This window comes from Trachypithecus francoisi, unplaced genomic scaffold (assembly GCF_009764315.1).
Source record: "Trachypithecus francoisi isolate TF-2019V2 unplaced genomic scaffold, Tfra_2.0 Lachesis_group20, whole genome shotgun sequence".
Lineage (NCBI taxonomy): Eukaryota > Metazoa > Chordata > Mammalia > Primates > Cercopithecidae > Trachypithecus > Trachypithecus francoisi.
Window position 1 is genome coordinate 24,352,282 of NW_022681466.1, and position 20,817 is coordinate 24,373,098.

The 20,817-nt window shown below is 46.3% G+C and overlaps 1 protein-coding gene across 7 annotated transcripts in view; it reads right to left on the reverse strand.

Annotated features, from left to right (window-relative positions):
- FAM117A (family with sequence similarity 117 member A) overlaps positions 1-20,817 on the reverse strand; it is a 55,317-nt gene that overhangs the window by 13,578 nt on the left and 20,922 nt on the right. For 6 of the 7 annotated variants that reach the window (XM_033183415.1, XM_033183414.1, XM_033183417.1 and 3 more), the window contains exon 2: positions 9,868-10,037. The exons of the other annotated variant lie outside the window; for it this stretch is intronic. In XM_033183415.1, the coding sequence (XP_033039306.1) occupies positions 9,868-10,037 (170 nt within the window). The remainder of the gene's footprint in view (positions 1-9,867; positions 10,038-20,817) is intronic. 7 annotated transcript variants of the gene reach the window in all.

The following is a 20,817-nucleotide window of genomic DNA, read 5'->3' on the forward strand; positions in this document are numbered from 1 at the left end:
GGTAGAGGTAATGGCCCTTTGAGCCCTTCTCTCCTCTGCTCATAAACCTCTGAACACTCCCAGTCGGTGTTCTTCTTCAGGCTTCTCCACCTGCACTGCCTCCTTCCCAGTTCACATCCTCCAGCAAACGTTCCCTGATGACCCAACAAGGCCAACCTCCTCTTTACTCTTTTCTGAGTACTATACATGTATGATATCCCAGTTATTCCAGCTGATTCTCAGTGGTGAGGACAAGTATTGCCACTCCTATCCCAACCAGCTCCAAGAAAATATAGGCTCAGGCTCAGGGAATCACTGGCACTCTTTATTCTCTCGCCCTCTACATGTCTAGCACAGGCCCAGGTTCCTGGGAGCTCAATAAAAACAAGTTAGTATATAGGAGTGCATTAAGGGATTATTAACTGGCAAAACAGGAAAAAGGTCAACGTAAGTCCCTTGACCAAAGCAGGGAACTCCTATATAGTGCAGTGCCTCATTTTTCCCTGCACATGGAATAAGTGTTGCTCCCCCAACCCCCACCCCTGCTGCAAATAAGCAGGAAGGAGACATTTTCAGAAAGGAGAGAGCCACAGTTCTGAATCCAGCCCTAATTCCTGATCCCTCTTGGCCTTATCACTCCTTTTCTTCCTGGGCCTGCCCAGCCCTCATAAAAACAGGGCCCTCAGTCTGCATCTCCTCTCCCTTGCTGCACCAAAGACAGAGTGTCCAAGATGGAGGCAGGGAGAGCTGCACGACTACTTCCTGAGCCCCCACCCAAGGGAGGAAGCTGTTGGCTCTAAGCATGAGACCAAAGAGGCCCAGATCCCTCCCCACCACCAGTATCCCTACTTCCATTCCAAGGGAGGGGCCCAAGGGGGAACGCTCCAGTGGAACCAGTTCCTCTCTAACTTCTGTGCATAAGCACAGGCTGCCAAAAACATGAGGGCCTGGGAACTGTCTCCTCCAAGAGATCTGCTGACCTCCCCCGAGAGGTTGTTGCAAACAGAAAAGGGGGAGGACGCGAAAAAAACCCAGCTACTCGCCACCCAACAGCTGCTAAGAGGAGCTCGGCGGGGGAGTCTGAGCAAGCTTGTGAGAGCAGACGGCCGTATGTGACAGCTGCAGTGGAGAGGGGCCACTGGGGATTGGGGGTCCCTGGCTCTTCCTTCTCCCAGCTGCTCATGGATCAGCACCTTTACTGGGCCATGCAACATAGCCAGGGAGAGACAACTGCCCTAACTTTCTTGTTCTGATGAGCATCACGAGTAAGAAGGTAACAGAGGAATCGACAAATGCTAAATAAAGCATCCAGAGATCCATTTCCCCACAATTCCCTTCTTTAGGAAAAGGGCAGACGGCATATCCTTCAGGCCCAAATCTTCAGCCCTAACCCTAAAGCCCTCAAGATGAAGCTGGCTCTGTCAGTATATGGAAAGCTACTTCCAAATGCCCGTGTGTCTCTAAACCAGGGTGCTACCAGACAAAGCCTCAGTAAAGGCTGGTGCATGCACTGAAAAGTGAGGAGGAAGCCCATCTCTCCCAGCCACTTCCACCCAGCAGACACACAAAGGATCCTCCCCTCAAGGCTGCAGGACCAACTCTAACGATGACTACCTCTGCTAATCAAAGCTGAGCCCCGCACCCCCCACGCAAACCTGTTGTCCCTGGAAGGTGGCAGAGGCTACAGAGGGATGACAAAAGCTAAAGGGACAATTCTGCCCATTTCCCTTCCTCAGGGAAGATACTGTACTCACAGGTGGGTGATAACAGAGAGGAAAAAACAGCCACGTTCAGGCTGCCATGGATACTACTAACATCTCTTGCAAACTCTTCAAGTACCTCTTCTGGGATATGCGAGAGGGTGGAAAGAGAAATGCAGGCTAGCACAGGACTTTAAAAGATGTGAGGCTGCAGGTGGTGGCAATCCCAACACTTTGGGAGACTGAGGCGGATGGATCACTTGAGGTCAAGGGTTCGAGACCAGCCTGGCAAACATGGTGAAACCCCGTCTTTACTAAAAATAGAAAAATTAGCTGGGTGCCTGTAATCCCAGCTATTCAGGTGGCTGAGGCACGAGAACTGCTTGAACTCAGGAGGTGGAGGTTGCAGTGAGCTGAGATTGCGCCACTGCACTCCAGCCTGGGCGACAGAGCAAGACTGTCTCAAGAAAAAAAAAAAAGAAGAAAGAAAAGAAAAAGAAAAGGATGTGAAAATCATAGCAGCTAGGGTCATCTCCTCTCTTAATGCAGGTGGACCCCACCTCTCTCCGCTCAGCAACATCTTCCACCAACCACTGCCTTCTCTGTGTGAACTATATTACTAAGGCCATTGCTTTGTGTCAACACCCAACCCCTGGCCATAGAATTCACCAGCTGACCCTTCATCCCACGGACTCTCCATCCTTGGCTCTCTGTCCTCCCAAGCAAACCCATCTCCCTCTCCTTTTTCTTACTCCCAACCTCCAAGCCTGGTTTCCCGATCTAAGACGGCCTGCCTGGCCAACTATTCCCATTCTTCTTGTCAGGGAGCCTTTCCTAACTTGTCTGCCTCGGGCTGACTGCTCTTCTGCTCTGTGTCTTCTTCTTGCAGATGGGCTCTGAGTGTACATTATTCATGCAATCAACAAATAGTGGCTGAAGGTACACTGTGTGCCCAGTACTGTTTCAGGCACTGGCCATACAACCATGTATAAAACAACACAAACACTTGTCCCTTCTGAGTTTATTTTCTCATTGGGGAGAAAGTTTAAACAGTGGTAAGTGCCAAGGAGAAAAATACAGCAAAGAAAAGGGATAGGAATGCTGGGTGGGGGATACAATTGGAAATGTCAGGGAGGCCCCCAATGAAAAACTAACATCTGCATAAAAACACGAAGGAGGTAAGGGAGTGAGTCATGTGGGTATCTGAGGTAAGAGTAATCCAGACAGAGGGAACAGCCAGTGCAAAGGCCCTGTGGTGGCAATGAGCCTGGCATGTTTGAGAATGATAAATAGGCCAGTGTGGCTGGAGCAGAGTGTGTCAGGAGATGCAGTGACAGGTTAAAAAACGGCTCCTCAAAGATGAGGAACCTATAAATGTTACCTTGTATAGTAAAGGTTTTGCAGATGTATTAAGGATCTTGAGATTATCCAAAATTATCTGGGTGAACCCAAAATACCATTACAAATATCCTTAAATAAGAAAGAGGAAGAGGGAGATTAGATGTATGCACACTGAAGAGGATAAAGCGATATGACCACAGAGGCAGAGACTTGAGTGATGTGGCTGCAAGCCAAAGAGTACCAGCAGCCACCAGAAGCTAGAAGTGCAAGCAACAGACTCTTCCCAGGAACCTCCTGGGAGAGAATGGCCCTGCCAACACCTTGATCTCAGTCCAGTGGAACAGAACTTGGACTTCAGGTCTCCAGAACTGTGAAAGAATACATTTCTGTGGTTTTAAGCCACTAAGTTTGAGGTAATTTGTTAAAGCAGCCTCAGAAACCTAATGCAGTAGGTTATCCTGTGTTTGAAGTTGTTGACATGCTGACATCAAGTATTTATTTATTTATTTGATGGGAGTTTCACCCTTGTTGCCCGGGTTGGAGTGTAATGGCGCGATCTTGGCTCACTGAAACCTCCGCCTCATGGGTTCAAGCGATTCTCCTGCCTCAGCGTCCCAAGTAGCTGGGATTACAGGCACGTGCCACCACACCTGGCTAATTTTGTATTTGTAGTAGAGACAGGGTTTCACCATGTTGGTCAGGTTGGTCTCGAACTCCTGACCTAAGGTGATCCGCCCGCCTCAGCCTCCTAAAGTGCTGAGATTACAGGCATTAGCTACCGGGCCCGCCCGACATGGAGTATTCTCAAGGCAGGAGTGTACACAGGTGTGGACTACAGCCCCTCCTAAACTGGGAGTGCCCAAAGTGGGGACCATGCCCCAGTTTCCAGTGCCCAAGGTTGGATAGGACTCCTCTTCTGCGTCTCACCATGGAGCACAGAAAAGTCACAGCTAAGAAAAGCTCTCCTTCAAAGAGCTAACCTGGCCAGGTGCGGTGGCTCATGCCTGTAATCCCAGCACCTTGGGAGGCCAAGGCAGGAGGACTGCTTGAGGCCAGGAGTTCAAAACCAGCCTGGGCAACATAGCAGGACCCTATCTCTATAAAAGAAATAATTTTAAATTAGCCATTTATGGTGATGTGTATCTGTAGTCCCAGCTACTAGGGAGGCTGAGGCAGGAGGACCACTTGCGCCCAGAAGTTTGAGGCTGCAGTGAGTCATAATCATACCATTGCACTCCAGCCTGGGCAACAGAGTGAGACCCTGTCTCAAAAAAAAAAAGAAAGAAAGAAAGAAAAAACTAACCTTCTGGCCACAACAGGGGTCAAGCCATGCTGCTCAGTCATTCTAGATGACCCTTTGGAAGCAGCGTAGAGCTGGAGCTCAGCAGACCAAAAAGTCATGTTTGTCGCTGGGCGTGGTGACTCATGCCTGTAATCCCAGCACTTTGGGAGGCTGAAGCGGGCAGATCACTTGAGGTCAGGAGTTCAAGACCAGCCTGGTCAAAATGGTGAAACCCCATCTCTACTAAAAATACAAAACAATCAGCCAGGCATGGTGGCACATGTCTGTAATCCCAGCTACTTGGGAGGCTGAGGCAGGAGAATTGCTTGAACCTAGAAGGCGGAGGTTGCAGTGAGCCAAGATCGAGCCACTGCACTCTAGCTTGGGCAACAGGGCAAGACTCTGTCTCAAAAACAAACAAACAAAAAGAGAACAAAAAGTTGTTTGTCAGGGGGAGTCATGTACTGGAACAGATTTGACACCCTGGCCCAGTGGGAGCAGCTGAGGGACAAGTAGGGCAGCTTCTGACAATGAGTGGCATGGGCCAGCTGTGCAGATGATACTCAGATTATGCAAAACTGGATGTGGCCAGACCAAGGAAGCCTTGCCTGGGATTGAGATCCCAGAGCAACATGTGGAAGGACAGCTGGGCATGGGGGTGGAAGACAGTTTCCCAAAGAACCATCTAATATAATCAGGAGGAGGGGTGGGATGAAGCTGAAAACCCTCCAAACTGGAATCTCTCAGCCTCCAGCCCAAAAGTTTCTACCTAGACTCCATGACCACAAGCAGGAAAGTCCTGGACCTCACTGTCTCCAGTGACCTTGGCACCTGAGTAAGCTCCATGTGTGGAGCTAGGCTAGGCCCTGGAAACTTAACCCACTATCCCTGTACAGGACTGTCAAGCAGCATGGTGCCTGGCCTGGTGTGGACCATCAGGACTACATGTTCAACTGAAATTCTGCAGGGAATCAGTCCCTTAGGTCTCCGGCCAAACAAAAAGGCTGGAAAAGGCTCTGAGGGTGGTCTGCTGGTCAGCACTGAAAACTGGCTGCAAGTGGCCAAGGCTACCATCTCTGGCCCTACAGTGACTATGCAACCCTCAGATTTTCCATCATGGCCCCATTTTCAAATGTTCGGTACTGTTGTCAAACTATGCTGAACAACTGGTCCTGTTTGCCAATCTGGAAAACAGGCAGTGTGCCCAGGCCCCCACACCCACAAAGAAAAACATTTTTCAAAGGTCCATGATGGTCAGACTGAATTGTGTGTCATCACTGTTGGGGCACTGGTTTGGGAAAACAGGGAGGATAGTACACAGGTAGGGGAAAGACACAGGAAGAGAAGTCTTTCCAGCGGGCATGCCTACCTTCACCTCTGGCCTTCCTCACACTCCATGTGGTTTGTCAAGACTTAAGCTTTTTTTTTTTTCCAAAGGGTAAATTGGGGCTAAAGAAAAAAATCCTATCATAGAAGCTTCCCTACCTTACCTGGGGAATGCAGAGGGAATGGGGCTGGGGATGAGTAGAATGGGGGGCTGGGCTGGGCAGGGCAGGTTCCCAGAGTCCTGTCCGTCAGCAGGATGAGACCAACAGGGGAACTTTGCTCAAACAGTCATTCCAGCTGTGATGAGACCACTTCCTCCCTCCAGAAAAGTACAAGAACACTCAAAGGTTTGCACAGCAAGAAGGAAGAGGGGTAACTGCAGCTACCAGCATGTACTGCCCTCACCCATCCTGGCCTGGGCCCAGCCACTAGGAGTGGCCAACACAAAGCAATCAGTGGCCAGCTCTAGTTTACCAACTGACCTGGTCATCGCTCCCATTGCTCAAAACATGCAGCTTCTCCAAAGCACTTCTTCCCCAATTACCATGTTCACACATCTCCTCCCAAAAACAACCAATATCCCAAATAACATATATCCACACCCTTCCTCTTTCCTTGCTCCAAATATTTGGGTAACCCAGCTCTCCATGTCAGACTGTAAATGGCCTGAGGACAATCCTTTGTAACTACCTAAGATCTTAAAACACAACGAGGAAGGAAGGAGATAATAGGATGAGATTGTTGGTACTACTGGGCTATATTCAAGAACTGAAAGCTTTTCGCTCCATCTTCTACCCTGTGAAGAAGCCTCAAGTCTGTCGCATGCCCAGCTATCGAGACAGCAGGTGTTCCATGCTTGCTGCCTAGATCTGAAGCTGGCTTGCAATGGGCAGGGCCCTGGTCTCCTCTCAGGGATTCAGACGAAGGAGCTTCTTAGCCTGAACCATAACTGCAGCTGCTGACCTCACTGCAAGGTATGCCCTGGGAATGCCAGGGCTGCTGGCTCTGGGTGGAGGGAGGTTAGGCAAGTAGGACAGTAGTAGTGAGTGCCTGCTAGTGAGGGAAGATGAAGCAGAAAATAACTACTACATTGGTACGACTAGGAGAGAAAGGGCAGGGGTAGGAACAGCCCCATCCCCGGCTTAAGGCAACTGAGGCAACTGGGAAAAGGTTCTGGCATTAGTCTTTTTTTTTTGACACGGAGTCTCACTTTGTTGCCAGGCTGGAGTGCAGTGGCATGATCTCGGTTTACTGCAACCTCTGCCTCCCGGGTTCAAGCGATTCTCCTGTCTCAGCCTCCCAAGTAGTTGGGACTACAGGTGTGAGCCACCACGCCCAGCTAATTTTTGTATTTTTAGTAGAGATGGGGTTTCACCATGTTGACCAGGATGGTCTTGATCTCCTGACCTTGTGATCCGCCCGCCTCGGCCTCCCAAAGTGCTGGGATTATAGGCGTGAGCCACCACACCTGGCCGTATTAGTCCATTTTTAACAGCTTAAAAGCTTTCAAGGACTTTGGTAGATCCTGCCACCTTCCCTTCCCTCTGCCCCTCTCCATACACCTTCATATCTTTCCAGTCAAACCTCTCTTTCCTCTCCAGTCCTTTCTGGGTGATATCCCAGTGCTCAGTAGGGAAGGAACACCAGTTACTTAGGAATATGTCAGGTGAGCCTCAGACCTTCACAGTGTAATACTAGTGTTGAAGAGGGTAGCTTGGACCAGGCCAGGGGACTTAAGCAGGAATTTGAATGGAGCCCAAAACCTAGAAGCAGCAAATTCCCAGAAGACCAGGAATGAAAGATGGGTAGAGTACATATTTTGGTTTGGATGCCTAGGTTGATCAGAATTCTCCATCTCCTGACTGCGGCCACAATATTGACAGGTTGCTAAGAGTTCCTCGAGGGCTGGAGCCCATCCCAGGGAAAGAGGAAAGCTGCATGGCTTGGCCTTGCCAGACCCACGGAGGCTCATCGCTGACCTCTGTCTTGCTGTGGCAAGAAGCCCAGACTTGTTATATAAAAGATCTGGCCTGCAGCTGGAGCCTAAGCAAAAACACACAGCCCAGGGCCCATGCCTCTAAACCCAGCCAGGGAACATCTGAGGCCAACCCTGCTTTGAGTTGACAAAGAGAAAGCTATCTGAGGAGTGGGATGGTGACTTCCTAAAAGGTTGAAAGCAGGAAATGACAGAGGCAGAAACAGGTGGGCTACACAGAAGCCTGCCATCTGACAAATAGGGATGGAATAATGAGCTTACACACTCAAAGGAATCTCAAGTCCTGTTCCTCCAGGAAGCCCTCCTTGACTACAAACATATCTGGACTAAGCACTCCCATCAAAAGACAAAGTTGTGTGTGCTCCCAGGCCTGTGAGGAGGAAGCGTTATTTATCCTACTTGCCTTTTCCAAAGGATAAAGGGAATGGCAGTGCTCAGGGCTCCCAGGAAGGAAGCCTACTCTCTCTCCTTCCTGGAGGGTATTCTCCTTTCACAGTCTATTTGTAGATCCAAAGAGGGCCATAATTTTAACTGCAGCAAATTCTTGTTGGTTCAAGGTGGGGTATTCCCATGAGAATTCCCCTTCTTTAAACTTCACCAGATATTTGGCTCCATCTCATCCCTTGGCTGTCTGTTCACTGGCCCTCATAGAACTGGAATCCAGACTCATAGAGGCCAAATCTTGTCCTCATTTCCTTATTCTTCATTCCAACATGCCAAGAACAGTACTGGGCATTCAAACATTCACTAACGACATTTGAAAATGGATCGCATTAACAAAATAAATAAAGGAAAGAAACTGACATGATGTGGTCAAAAGAAGTACCAAGCACTTTCACGCGTCATTTGGCCATCATGCCACCTACATGGAGGCAGACCAGGCACTCTCCACCCAGTTTGCAAAGGAAGAGCTGAATTGCCTGATGTCCCCCAGGATGAAGGGCTGACTCAGACTCTCACGTCCTGGCCACCCTGTTTCTGCCTATCTCGAAATAACTCATTTACTCTGAAGATGAATAAGAGTGCGTTTAAACTGCATGAAAAGGGAGATTTGACTCTTAACAACTTAGCTGCTAAGAATGAAGTCCTGAATCAGATTAAGAAATGTCTGTATAATTTCATATATGAGATGGGTTCCTGCTCAGGCCGAGACTAGCTTATCTAAAAATTGATAAATGAACTGGATGATCTGCAGAGATTCTTTCCAAGCTTGGGATTCTTAATGAAAAGGCTGTCTTAATGAAAATACTGAAGGAGAGGAAGCTGGCTCCCCAGTCCTTGAATGGGTACACTGAAATCCCAGAGGGGGCTGCTGGCAAGGAAGAATTCCCCATTATCTGAGAACTTCCCATTCCTATGGCTCCAATGGGATCTATTCTGGCTCAGCGTACTTTTTGGCCACTTCTTTGGGAAATACAAACTCAATAGAATGTTGGCCTTGGTTTAATTTTAGCAAGGTAAATCTCATTTATTTTATTTATTTATTTTTTTTGAGACGGAGTCTTGCTCTGTTGCCCAGGCTGGAGTGCAATGGCGCGATCTCAGCTCACTGCAACCTCTCCCTCCGGGGTTCAAACGATTCTCCTGCCTCAGCCTCCCGAGTAGCTGGGATTACAGGCGCCCGCCACCACGCCCAGCTAATTTTTGTATTTTTAGTAGAGATGGGGTTTCGCCATGTTAGCCAGGCTAGTTTCAAGCTCTTGACCTCAGGTGATCTGCCTGCCTAGGCCTCCCAAAGTGCTGAGATTATAGGCGTGAGTCACTGCGCCCGGCCTAAATCTTAATTTTTTAAAAAGCTAGAATAAACTCTAAAGTCAGCTGTTGATTACCCCAACACAAATACTCAAAGCTAAACTGAAAAACCCAGATTGACTTCTCTCTTCCACCAGGCAGGTGGAATGCAAATTCATTTCCGTGTATGTTTACAAAGAAAAACAGGGTGGTAAATTAGCAGGGTGTGGTGGCGGGCACCTGTAATCCCAGCCACTTGGGAGGATGAGGCACGAAAATCACTTGAACCCGGGAGGCAGAGGTTGCAGTGAGCCAAGATCGCACCACTGCACTCCAGCCTGGGTGACAAAAGGAGACTCTGTCTCAAGAAGATAAGACATTACGTGGATAATATGTACAACCAAAACCCAAGACAAATTTATCGCAATGATTTGAGGAAGACCAAAGGCCTCCTCAGCCAGTTCTCCCACCCCATCCTTATCCCTTATCCCATCAGGAGAGTGCTTCATTACCTGGGTGGCCTTGTCATTGGTGCAGCAGGTGAAGGCCCCATCAGCATCTCGTGGCCACTGGCCCAGAAGGTAGGAGCTGAGGATGGTGTCCAGGGAGAATGTACGCCGGACCTGAAGTGGCTGAGGCCTACACACTGACTTTTCTGGGGCCACCGAGCATGGGACGCTGGCTGCAAGAGAACACAGCCCGCACACCTTGCCATCAGCATGGAGGAAGGAGACGTGGCAATCACCTTCCTCCTCTAAGAGATGTGGCCTGCCTGCCCAGTCTTCACTCATACCCACCACTGTCCTAAAAGAATTTGAAGCAGCCTGAAACAGCACATATGGTCTGACAAGAGCTTTCCTGACCTACTGAGCCAGCCTTTATCATGGGAGACAATTTATACCATTTTACTTTGGACTTGGACATTACTTTATAAATGTCCTCTATCCTTTTCCTACCCCAATGGACTATGAACCATGAACTCCTAGATCTCCACACTGAGTTTCCTGAGAGCAGCACTGTTTCCCATCATTAAAGATAAAACTCTAAGTGGATAAAAAACAAATTTTCTTCTATCTTTTATCTCCTGCCCTTCTTCCTCCAGCACCTTTGCAGGGCTTAGGCACTGCACAAATTCATCCCCTTAACTGAAGGCCTCCTGTTCCTCTTCAAACTTCCTTCAGGACTGGTTAGCTCCCTGGGGAACCCCGGTGGCTGACATATCGGAACTACTTTCAATTATTGAGGATTGAGGAATCTAGTTTACGGAAACATCCAAATTTTTTGGTTGTCTCCTCTGTCTCTGACTTCTATATAAATGGGACAAAAATAAAGCAATTATAAATCCATTCATAGGCCAGGTGGTGGTGGCTCATGCTTGTAATCCCAGCACTATGGGAGGTGGGCAGGTCACCTGAGGTCAGGAGTTTGAGACCAGCCTGGCTAACATGGTGAAACCCCGTCTCTACCAAAAATACAAAAATTAGCCAGGCATAGTGGCGGGTGCCTGTAATCCCAGCTACTCAGGAGGCTGAGGCACGAGAATTGGTTGAACCTGGGAGGTGGAAGCTGCAGTAAGCCAAGATTGCACCACTGCACTCCAGCCTGGGTAACAGAGGAAGACTCTGTCTCAAAAAATAAATAAAATAAATAAATCCATTCATTTATTTTTACTTTGGTTAAAGCTTTCTAGAAGGAGGTAAAAGTTGAAACTGTGGATAAAATGTAAGCGTACTGGAACCATTTGGAAGTTGCAATCGTCTAAGTTGACCCTGTTTTCCATGGCCACATTCAAAACACTCTACTATCTTAAGATCTATGGCCGGGCGCAGTGGCTGATGCCTGTAACCCTAGCACTTTGGTAGGCCGAGGCAGGTGGATCACGAGGTCAGGAGATCGAGACCATCCTAGCTAACACGGTGAAACCCCATCTCTACTAAAAATACAAAAAAATTAACCAGGCATGGTAGCAGGCGCCTGTAGTCCCAGCTACTTGCGAAGCCGAGGCAGGAGAATGGCATGAACCTGGGAGGCGGAGTTTGTAGTAAGCCGAGACCACGCCACCGCACTCCAGCCTGGGCAACAGAGCGAGATTCTGCCTCTCAAAAAAAAAAAAAAATCTATAAAGGCTCTTTCTTTTAAACAGAACAAAATGCTTTCACATCTGTAGTAATCCCTTAATAATCCATGTGTATTTAGCACAGCAAAAAGAACTAGGAGGTATAAATAAACCTGAAGGACTTTATATTAAAAAGACATTAAAAGGTTGGCAGTTCCTCAAAAAGTGAAACATAGAATTACCATATGACTCAGCAATTCCACTCCTAGGTATATACCCAGAAAAAAACAAAAGCAGGGACTTGAAGCATTTTTCACAATAGCCAAAAGGTGGGAGCAACCTGAGCATCCATGAATGGAGAAACGGATAAACAAATGCAGCACGTCCATACTGTGGAATACTATTCAGTCTTCAAAAGGAAGGCAATTCTGACACACGCTACAATACAGATGATGCTGAGTTAAGTAAGCAAGACAAAAGGACAAATATTGTGTTTTTCTTGAGGTATCTAGAATAGGCAAATTCATAGGGACAAAAAAAATAGAATAGACTTTACCAAGGGCTTAAGAGGAGGAGGGGGAGTAGGAGTTATTGTTTAATGGATACACAGTCTCTGGGATGATGAAATTCAGGGTCTAGAAATGGACCCTGGTTATGGTTGCACAACATTGTAAATGTATTTAATGCCAGTGAACATAAGGTTTTATGGTCAAAATAGTAAGTATATATTTTACTACAGTTAAAAAAAAAAAAAAGAAACTAACATACCAATACGGTGAAACTTCGTCTCTACTAAAAATACAAAAATTAGCCGGGCGTGATGGTGGGCACCTGTAATCCCAGCTACTTGGGAGGCTGAGACAGGAGAATTGCTTGAACCCAGGAGGTGGAGGTTACAGTGAGCTAAGATCATGCCACTGCACTCCAGCCTGGGCAACAGAGCAAGACTCCATCTCAAGAAAAAAAAGAAAAAAAAAAAAAAAGGACAATAACAACACTACCTCCATTCTCCAAATTCATTGAAGCATTTACATACATTTTGCCATAGTTGTAATCAGTAGGAAATGTGCTATATTATGTTCTGCCTGGTTCCACCTATTTCATATACCTTTTCCCATGTATTAACGATCTACATATTTGTTATTTTAAAAGACTGTATAATATTCCTCCAGGTTGATGTACACTAGTTTGCTTAGCCATTCCCGTATTTTTGTCTTTTCTTTTTCCTTTGTCTTTTTTGAGTCAGGGTCTCGCTGTGTTGCCCAGGCTGGTCTTGAACTCCTGGGCTCAAGTGATTCTCCTGCCTTGGCCTCCCAAAGTGCTGGGATTACAGGCATGAGCCACCACACCCAACCCATTCCTGTATTTTTGAACATTTGAGGGATTCCTCTCCAATTTGGATATCAAAAATGTTACTATATGGCCAACTTTTACTGTGTATTTTTATCTAATCCCTGGCATAGTTCTACATCATCTCACTCAGCCATCATATATGTGCTTATTTAAAACAAGTGAATAATTTATAACTACAACAGTAAGTGTGAACTGTAGAAAAGTCAGGAAATATAGAAATATAAACAAACAGAAAAAAAAAACCCCTCAACTCTCAACACCCAGAGATAACCAATGCTATGAGAAATATAAACTTACAGGTCTTACCTCTTCTGTGTATGTGGTGTGTGTGTATATATGCTTTACAATTTAAAATGAGATCATACTCTACGTATTGTTTTGGTGTATGTTTTTACCTTATAAACATCTTTCCAAATCAATATATATTGATGTTAAAACACATCATTTTAAATGATCTTCACATTCCTAGATTAAACCTCTTCAAAGGCTCTCTTTCAAAGATGGAGGTAAAGCCTTCATGTGGTCCCACTTACCTGTCCTTTACACCTCACTCTTCCTCAAAGTCGCTAAATCTCAGACAAACTATACTGCATACCATTTCCCACCCATGTCCCAAGCCTTCCCTCCTCTGAGGTTTTGCATGGGCCCAGGGTTAAAATCTGTTCATCTGTCAGGACCAGCCTTACTGCCTCCACTCCACCAAGCCTTCTGCATCCACTGGAATCCCCTGGAAGCAATGTCTTGGAATTTTCTGTTTCCTCAGTACTTTGTACTCTTCTAGTAATGAGCACCTTCTCTTGAGGAATAGGGCATTTGTAACTCCTAGATAATAAACAGCCTGAGGCCAAGGGTGGGCTCTATGTATCCCCCACAATGTCTAAAGCATAGGGCTAGCAATTGGCAGCCACCTAAGTATTTGAATAAAATTGAAAAACCTTCACAAGAAGGGTCAACTGGCTCTACTTTTACCAGGGGTTCTGACTTTGCATGCGTGCTCAACACACCCACTTGGGGTAAAGATCCCATAGCTGCTTGTCTTTTTTTCTCTCTCTGAGGCTCAGGAAGGCCCAACCTTTCTTACCCTTCCTCCAACCTTGTTGCCTAGTAAGTTGGTGACAGGTACGCTGGGTTAAAGGTGCAACTTTATCTCTACACCAGCATTTCAACCACTCATTTTCCTAACCTGGGTTTAAAATCAAAAGGTAGCAATCCAGATATTTCTGGGCGCTTCTGACCCACATCAGCAGCCAGCTCAGGCCAAAATGCTGTCCTCCAAAACTGTCTATTAGAGTCCACTGATGAGGCAGGGACTCTGGAAAGCGGATTTACAAAATTACATGACAGATAACCAAAGAGGCAGATGGGCCAAGGACGAGCAAGTGATTGGCATAAGGGGTAGGATCTCATCATCCTAAAGGCTGCTTCATCACTGTTTCAAAGGAAAAGGAGTAGGACTCCAGAGCTGAGGGATAAGTGACAGGAGAAAGGTTTCCTGGAGCTACTTCTCCCATCCCCTCATCTGAAGTCAATGCAAAAATCTCTTTTAGATTCTTTCCTTACTGAGACACTAAAGCTATCTCATGTTTATGTTGTGCTTTAAAGTTTTGTCCCATCCCCACAAAGTACTTTGGTGTGCTGTAATCTGTTACTCTCCTGTCAGCTGTAAAAGGGGATAGGGAAAGACTGTTAAGGAAGACTAAGGCATAAAGAAGCTTAGTCTCTCATTAGTCTCCTTCACTCTATAAGTCTGCAGCAGTCCCACATCTAAATCCAAGCCTCCTTCCTCCTAAATCAGTCTTCCAACCACTCACTGTGGCTCACATCCCTCTTCTATCAGGGACACCCTCTGAGGCTGCTGGGACACCTGCCTAGACACCTAGGATGAATAGATTTTTTATTGATAGCTTCTTTTTAGCACCTAATGGAGGAGATGGCAGGCCCAATCCTATTGTTTCCAATGACCTACTTTTTGTTTTGCTTTTGTTTGTTTCTTGAGGAAGTCTTTGAAACTTGAAGGACTCTATTATCTCCTAGGGATAACTTTAACCCATTTTATATTAGTTTCCATCATTCTTCATATCCTACCCTGATATTCAATGAGTCCAATCTCTAGGACAATAGTCATAGGTGGTACGTTGCTCCCAGTACTCACAGGGCTGGGAAGCATCCAAAATCCTGGAATGTGATGTGAGAATCCAACCAACGCATTTTGGTAAACTCTACGTTCTTTCCGGCTCCCTCTGACCAGTTATCCATTAAGACTCTGGACTTGGTGGGTCCCGACTTATTCCTCCATGTACAAAAAAAGTCACACAAATAGCAGAAAAGAAATACAAAGGGAAAAAAAGGAGGGAGTGGGAAGGATTGAGGAGAAACCAAGGAAACCCCAATCCAGAATCTGCAGCCCCTGACTCGCTCTCCCCTGGTAGACATGCAAGGATCTCACTACATCTAAATCAAACAAGAGGACTTGCCTCAGTTTCTTTTCCTTAAATGAAGAGACGGCTGGGTCTCAGCCTTACTTCCACAGAGGCCACATCCTGGCGCAGGGTGCTGGCACAGCACCTTGCTGGCCACGAGATGACAGAATTACCTTCTGCTTCAGAGTCCTTAGCAAGGCTCCACTACCCTCCCAAATCTCCAAATTCTTGGCATGTCCCAGCTCTTTTGAGGACACTAAAATACCATATTTCCTTTAAGCCTAGGAAATAAGGGAGGGGACTTTTTTTAAAAAATTAGATTTTAATAGTTAAAAAAAAACTACTACTTATTTCACAAACTTCCTCGCAAGTGGTTTGGTAAGCACCTGCTTCTTTGGACATCAAAATTGGCTAAGGGCTAAACCAAGGTGTCAAGTTTCCCCCAAATGCAAAAACCAAGGTGTCAGTTTCCCCCAAATGCAACACAAACCAAAGCCAAAATGAGACACTGACATGTATTGTGCCATCCTTGAAGGGGCTGCAGGCTGACGCAGCATGTCCCCCCTGGATATCTAGTAGGAGCTAAGAGGTGGGGAGGGTAGGTCTGACTACAGCCAATGCCACCCAACCTCACTGGGCTTGCTCTCCCTCTGGCACAGTCCTGGCCTAAGTTACCTCTGAGGGATGTTGTAAAGAAATGAAGAGATGAAATACACTTTGAAGCCTTAGTTAGATTATGTCAAATCAATTAATGTCCTTTAGGATTGAAGGTGTAGGTGAAGGAGTCCGGAAAGAGGAGACTACCCAAAGACATGCAGAGTAAGCCCTAGACCCTGTATCCGTAGACCTACACTCTCCTGGGCCCCTGGGAAGATGCTCATTTTTAATGTCAAAGCCCTTTCCTTTATTAGTGACTGTCCAACCCAGGAATAAGTGATGCAGGGTAGAATATAAAGCTGCTTGCAGACTGGGGCATCAGCAGCTTCAGGTCAACACTTAAGTTCTGCTGCCCAATGAGATTGACCTCAATAGAGAACGTCCCCTAAGAAATCTTCTAGGTGAGCCTAGTTGAGATGGAGGCTCTTGGGTTTATCCTCCATGGGCATACCGGAAAGATCTGGACATTGGGTTCTGCCCTGCACTTGTGTGATTATTGTTAAAGGAGAAGCAGCATTGAGAAGTCACAACGGTTGCTTGTGGTTGGAAGATGAACTGGTTTCATTTCTGGAAAGTACCCCTCTCAGATTTAGGAAATAGGGGAGGGAAATATGACAATAGGCTTCCCTATCAGAGAAGAGAAGCCCATATCATGACAGGCCACGACAAAGCAGCAGGCTGTTGGGGCACTAGCTGGGTGGCTGCAGGAGGGTGGAGTGTCCTGTTTACAGCACCATGGGGTATTATCAGCCCATCGCATGCAGCAGCCTCCACAGCCCAACCACCTGGTGAAGCACCCTGGCACCAAGCCAGGCCATTTCACCATGCAGCTGAGCAGTGGCGGATGCATTGGTTCTTGGGCAACGGCAAATGGAAAAAACAAAACAAAACAGCACACACAGGAGATAAGAAGCCTTAGGTGCTATCTTCCAGAGCCACTTGGTCCTGTCTCCCAACTGCTACACTAGTATGGCTTTAGGGAGAGGGAGCTATATAAGTGGAGAGGGCCAGCAGTCAAGTATCTGCCTGTTGGGGGAAAGTCAACACGGAAGAAGGCACACAAACGACAGATAAAACAATGAACCCAGAGCAAAAGATGGGCCGGGCACACTACAGCAGACTGATGCCCTTGGTAAGCAGATTTTGAGCGCTCACTACGAGCCATCTGTCTGTGATAAACACTGGAGGAGTAAGACAGGAACCTGCTGATGAGATTGAAGTGAGCAAGGCTGATGCAACTGATCTCTAAGTGCCAGGCTACCAGGCACGACGCTCTTCGCAGCGTGACCAGAGATAGACTGTGGGGTAGAGGCTTAGCTCTTTACAAGGGGAAACAAGCCCCTGACCAGTGGGTTCTGGCTGGGCATCTAGGGGGCATGCTGTACTTATTTCACTATCTTTGAGGTGATATAGGAGAGAAAAGCCTGTGAAATAAAGACAAGGCTACTCTCCACCCATCGTGGTCATCCCAAAATACCCAAGAAGGACTACAGAAGGAAAATGAGAGAGGCAGCCAATGAGATCTTACACATGGCAAAAACTCAACAACTAGCTGGTTCAACAAACAAGCTATGAGTCATTTTCTCATGGCATCAAAACTTGAAGCATTATTAGCACAGTCTTCTCATTTCCCCTGTTTTTTGTTTTTATTTTTTATTTTTATTTTTTTGATCTCACCTCTCCCCTTAAAGAAAAAACAACTCTTATTATAATAACAGAAACTACACACATGTTAGAAGAAAGAAGAAAATGCAGATAAACAAAAACTGAAAATGACGAACTATGCATGCCCCCACTCAGAGATCACCACTGTGCTCACCAGTTCTGATCTCTCTCCATGCGCGAGCCTGCATATGTATTTTTAGTAAAATGAGGTCGTATTACACAAGCTTTTCTACAACCTGTTTTTTTTTTTCAGTTAGTGATCTTCACTTAAGGAGGAGAAGCAGGCAGGGTCAGAGCAGCATGGGTAGACACAGATCCTGTCCTGTCCTGTCCTGTCCTAGTTGTGATGCAGCATTTCTGTTAGAGGGAAATGTTAATCTGGAGTAGAACAAAGTAAAATAGAGATTCAGAATTTCTAAACATTTCCCCAATAACAGATTTGCAGTAAGCAGGGGAAGTTCCTCCTAGCAGCTTCACAGGGATTATTTTTCTATTTCAGCACATTTGTTGGGATTAAACAGGGCAGGCCATCTTCTGAGCTCCCTGTGGTCCAGTGCTGCTTAACTGCTTAACTAGGGATGGGTGGGTTTGTGGGGAAGTTGTAGTAAAACTGAAATTTCCAATATGACTGTACAAGAGTTAGAAGCCCTCCTTGGAAAGCCCAAGGAGACCTCATCCATCCCAGCTGAAAAAATTAAATCTGGAGTTCCAAACACTTATTTCAACAACACTTCTTTCAATAGCTATCCTTAACAGGTAGAAGCAACTAAACAAACTACATTAGAAAGAAAGAAGAGGCCGGGCTTGGTGGCTCACGCCTGTAATCCCAGCACTTTGGGAGGCCGAGGCGGGCGGATCAAGAGGTCAGGAGTTTGAGACCAGCCTGGCCAACATGGTGAAACCCCGCCTCTACTAAAAATACAAAAATTAGCCAGGCATGGTGGTGCGTGCCTGTAATCACAGCTACTCGGGAGGCTGAGGCAGAAGAATTGCTTGAACCCACGAGGCAGAGGTTGCAGTGAGCCAAGATCATACCACTGCACTCCAGCCTGGGCGACAGAGTGAGACTCTATCTCAAAAAAAAAAAAAAGAAAGAAAGAAGAAAAATGATAATACCCCATGTTATCCCTACCAATAAGACTACCCTAAATAAAAAAAAGAGTGACGATATTTATACACACATGAAAAACTTCTCAGCCAGGCTCTCAATTACTGACTCCATATTTAAGTGTACAGCTTAAGTGAGAGCCATTGAAAGCATTTCTGGCTGTGTGTCCAACTTCCCAAGATGCAGACCACATCTGTAGGCAGCTGGAGAGAGAGGCCAAGAGAAACCCTTCTGGAGATGTCATTGTGGGAAAAAAATAAGGAATACATTGGTTCTTTGTAACAGCAAGGAGAAAAAGGGTGAACCCAAAGTCTATGTGTGTATATAAAAAGAGTAGACAGCAGTTACTTAGACATTTGTTCAATTCTTAAGAAGCTGCAGTTAGAAGAAAAGGAAGTGGTGTGAACTTTTCACCTTTTATCTGAATTCTCTGAAGAGGAGTTCTGTAGGATTTCAACATTTTTAAAACAAAACACTAGCAGTTACAGATTGGAACATACTTTCCTTTGGGATCTCCACGGCCTTTGCAAGAATAGCATAAATAGCACATAGCCTAGGCCCCTAGCTCTAAAAAAAAAAAAAAAAAAAAAAAAAAAAAAACAACAACAAAAAAAATCCTTACTCCATGGTTATTTGGGAGTGATGGATTCCTGGAGGGCTGTTTTAAACTCAAAGGACAGGCATAAACCCTTCATATCTTCACTTCTCACAGGAATCTGATTCCCATCAAGTGGGAAAGAAATCATGAAGCCCAGTCAGCTCTTAGGTAGTGTTTTAAGTAAGGTGAAGGAAAAACAAAGATTAGGGAAGTTCAAAGACAAAAAATCCTATAAAAGGACAACTATGATTGAAACTGTACTCTGATTTCTGTTCTGGATATGTGCACCCCCACAAGCTCACGAATTCTCTTATGGATGAGGGAGTTGAGCTTCCAAGGTGATGCAGGGCCTATGACACACCCCCCTGCAGAGAGGTGAACTGATTTCTCCAAGGTCATAGAGCAAACTGAGACCTTTTATCACCCAAACAGAAGATTTCTGAAAGTACATTTCCTACCCTGTGTTTTGTTGTCAGACGCATCTATGTCATGACCTCCTGGCACCGTTGGTTCAGGAACTATTCCATGGGTTGGAAGCGTTCTATTCCTTTCCCTTGCTGGAAACAGGATGATCATACCTGGGTCTCAGGAACACTAGTATACCCACTGGGCATGTTGGGTGGGCCAAGGTAGGAAGACAATTTTTAAATGAGGGATTGGCCAGGTGTGGTGGCTCCTACCAGTAAGTCCAGCACTTTGGGAGGCCAAGACAGGAGAATCACTTGAGTCCAGGAGGTTGAGACCAGCTCCAGCTTGGGCAACATAGCGAGACTCCACCTCTACAAAAAAGAAAAAATAGGCTGGGCGCAGTGGCTCATGCCTGTAATCCCAGCACTTTGGGAGGTCAAGGCAGGCAGATCACGAGGTCAGGAGCTCGAGACCATCCTGGCTAACACAGTGAAAGCCCGTCTCTACTAAAAATACAAAAAAATTAGCCAGGCGTGGTGGCGGGCACCTGTAGACCCAGCTACTTGGGGGACTGAGGCAGGAGCATGGTGTGAACCCGGGAGGCGGGGCTTGCAGTGAGCCAAGATTGTGCCACTGCACTCCAGCCTGGGTACAGAGTGAGACTCCATTTCAAAAAAAATTAAAAAAAAAGAAAAACAAAAAAGAAAAAAATTTTTTATTAGCTGGCATGGGGGCATGCATGACATGCCTGTAGTCCCAGATACTGGGGAGGCTGAGGTTGGGAGGATTGCTTGAGCCCGAGAGGTTGAGGCTGCAGTGAGCTATGATTATGCCACTGCACTCCAGTCTGGGTGACAGTGAGACCCTGTCTTAAAAAAAAAAAAAAAGGTGTGGGGGGGGTCCCTTTTCTAGTGAGGAAGGTAGAAAGCAAGTGAAAGAAGGAAAAGGAAATCAGAACAGGATTAGAGATAACTTTGGGATAATCAAAATAATTTCTGCTTTATGAACAAACCATGACTTATTTTTGGCTCCATTCAGCTTGCCTTCTCCCTGATTTAAACTGCCAGACAGCAGCATACAGTCATCACTCGGCATCCGTGGGGGATTAGTTTCAGGACCTCCTGCAGATACCAAAAGCTATGGATGCTCAAGTCCTTCATATAAAATAGTGTAGTATTTGCATATGGACTAAGCACA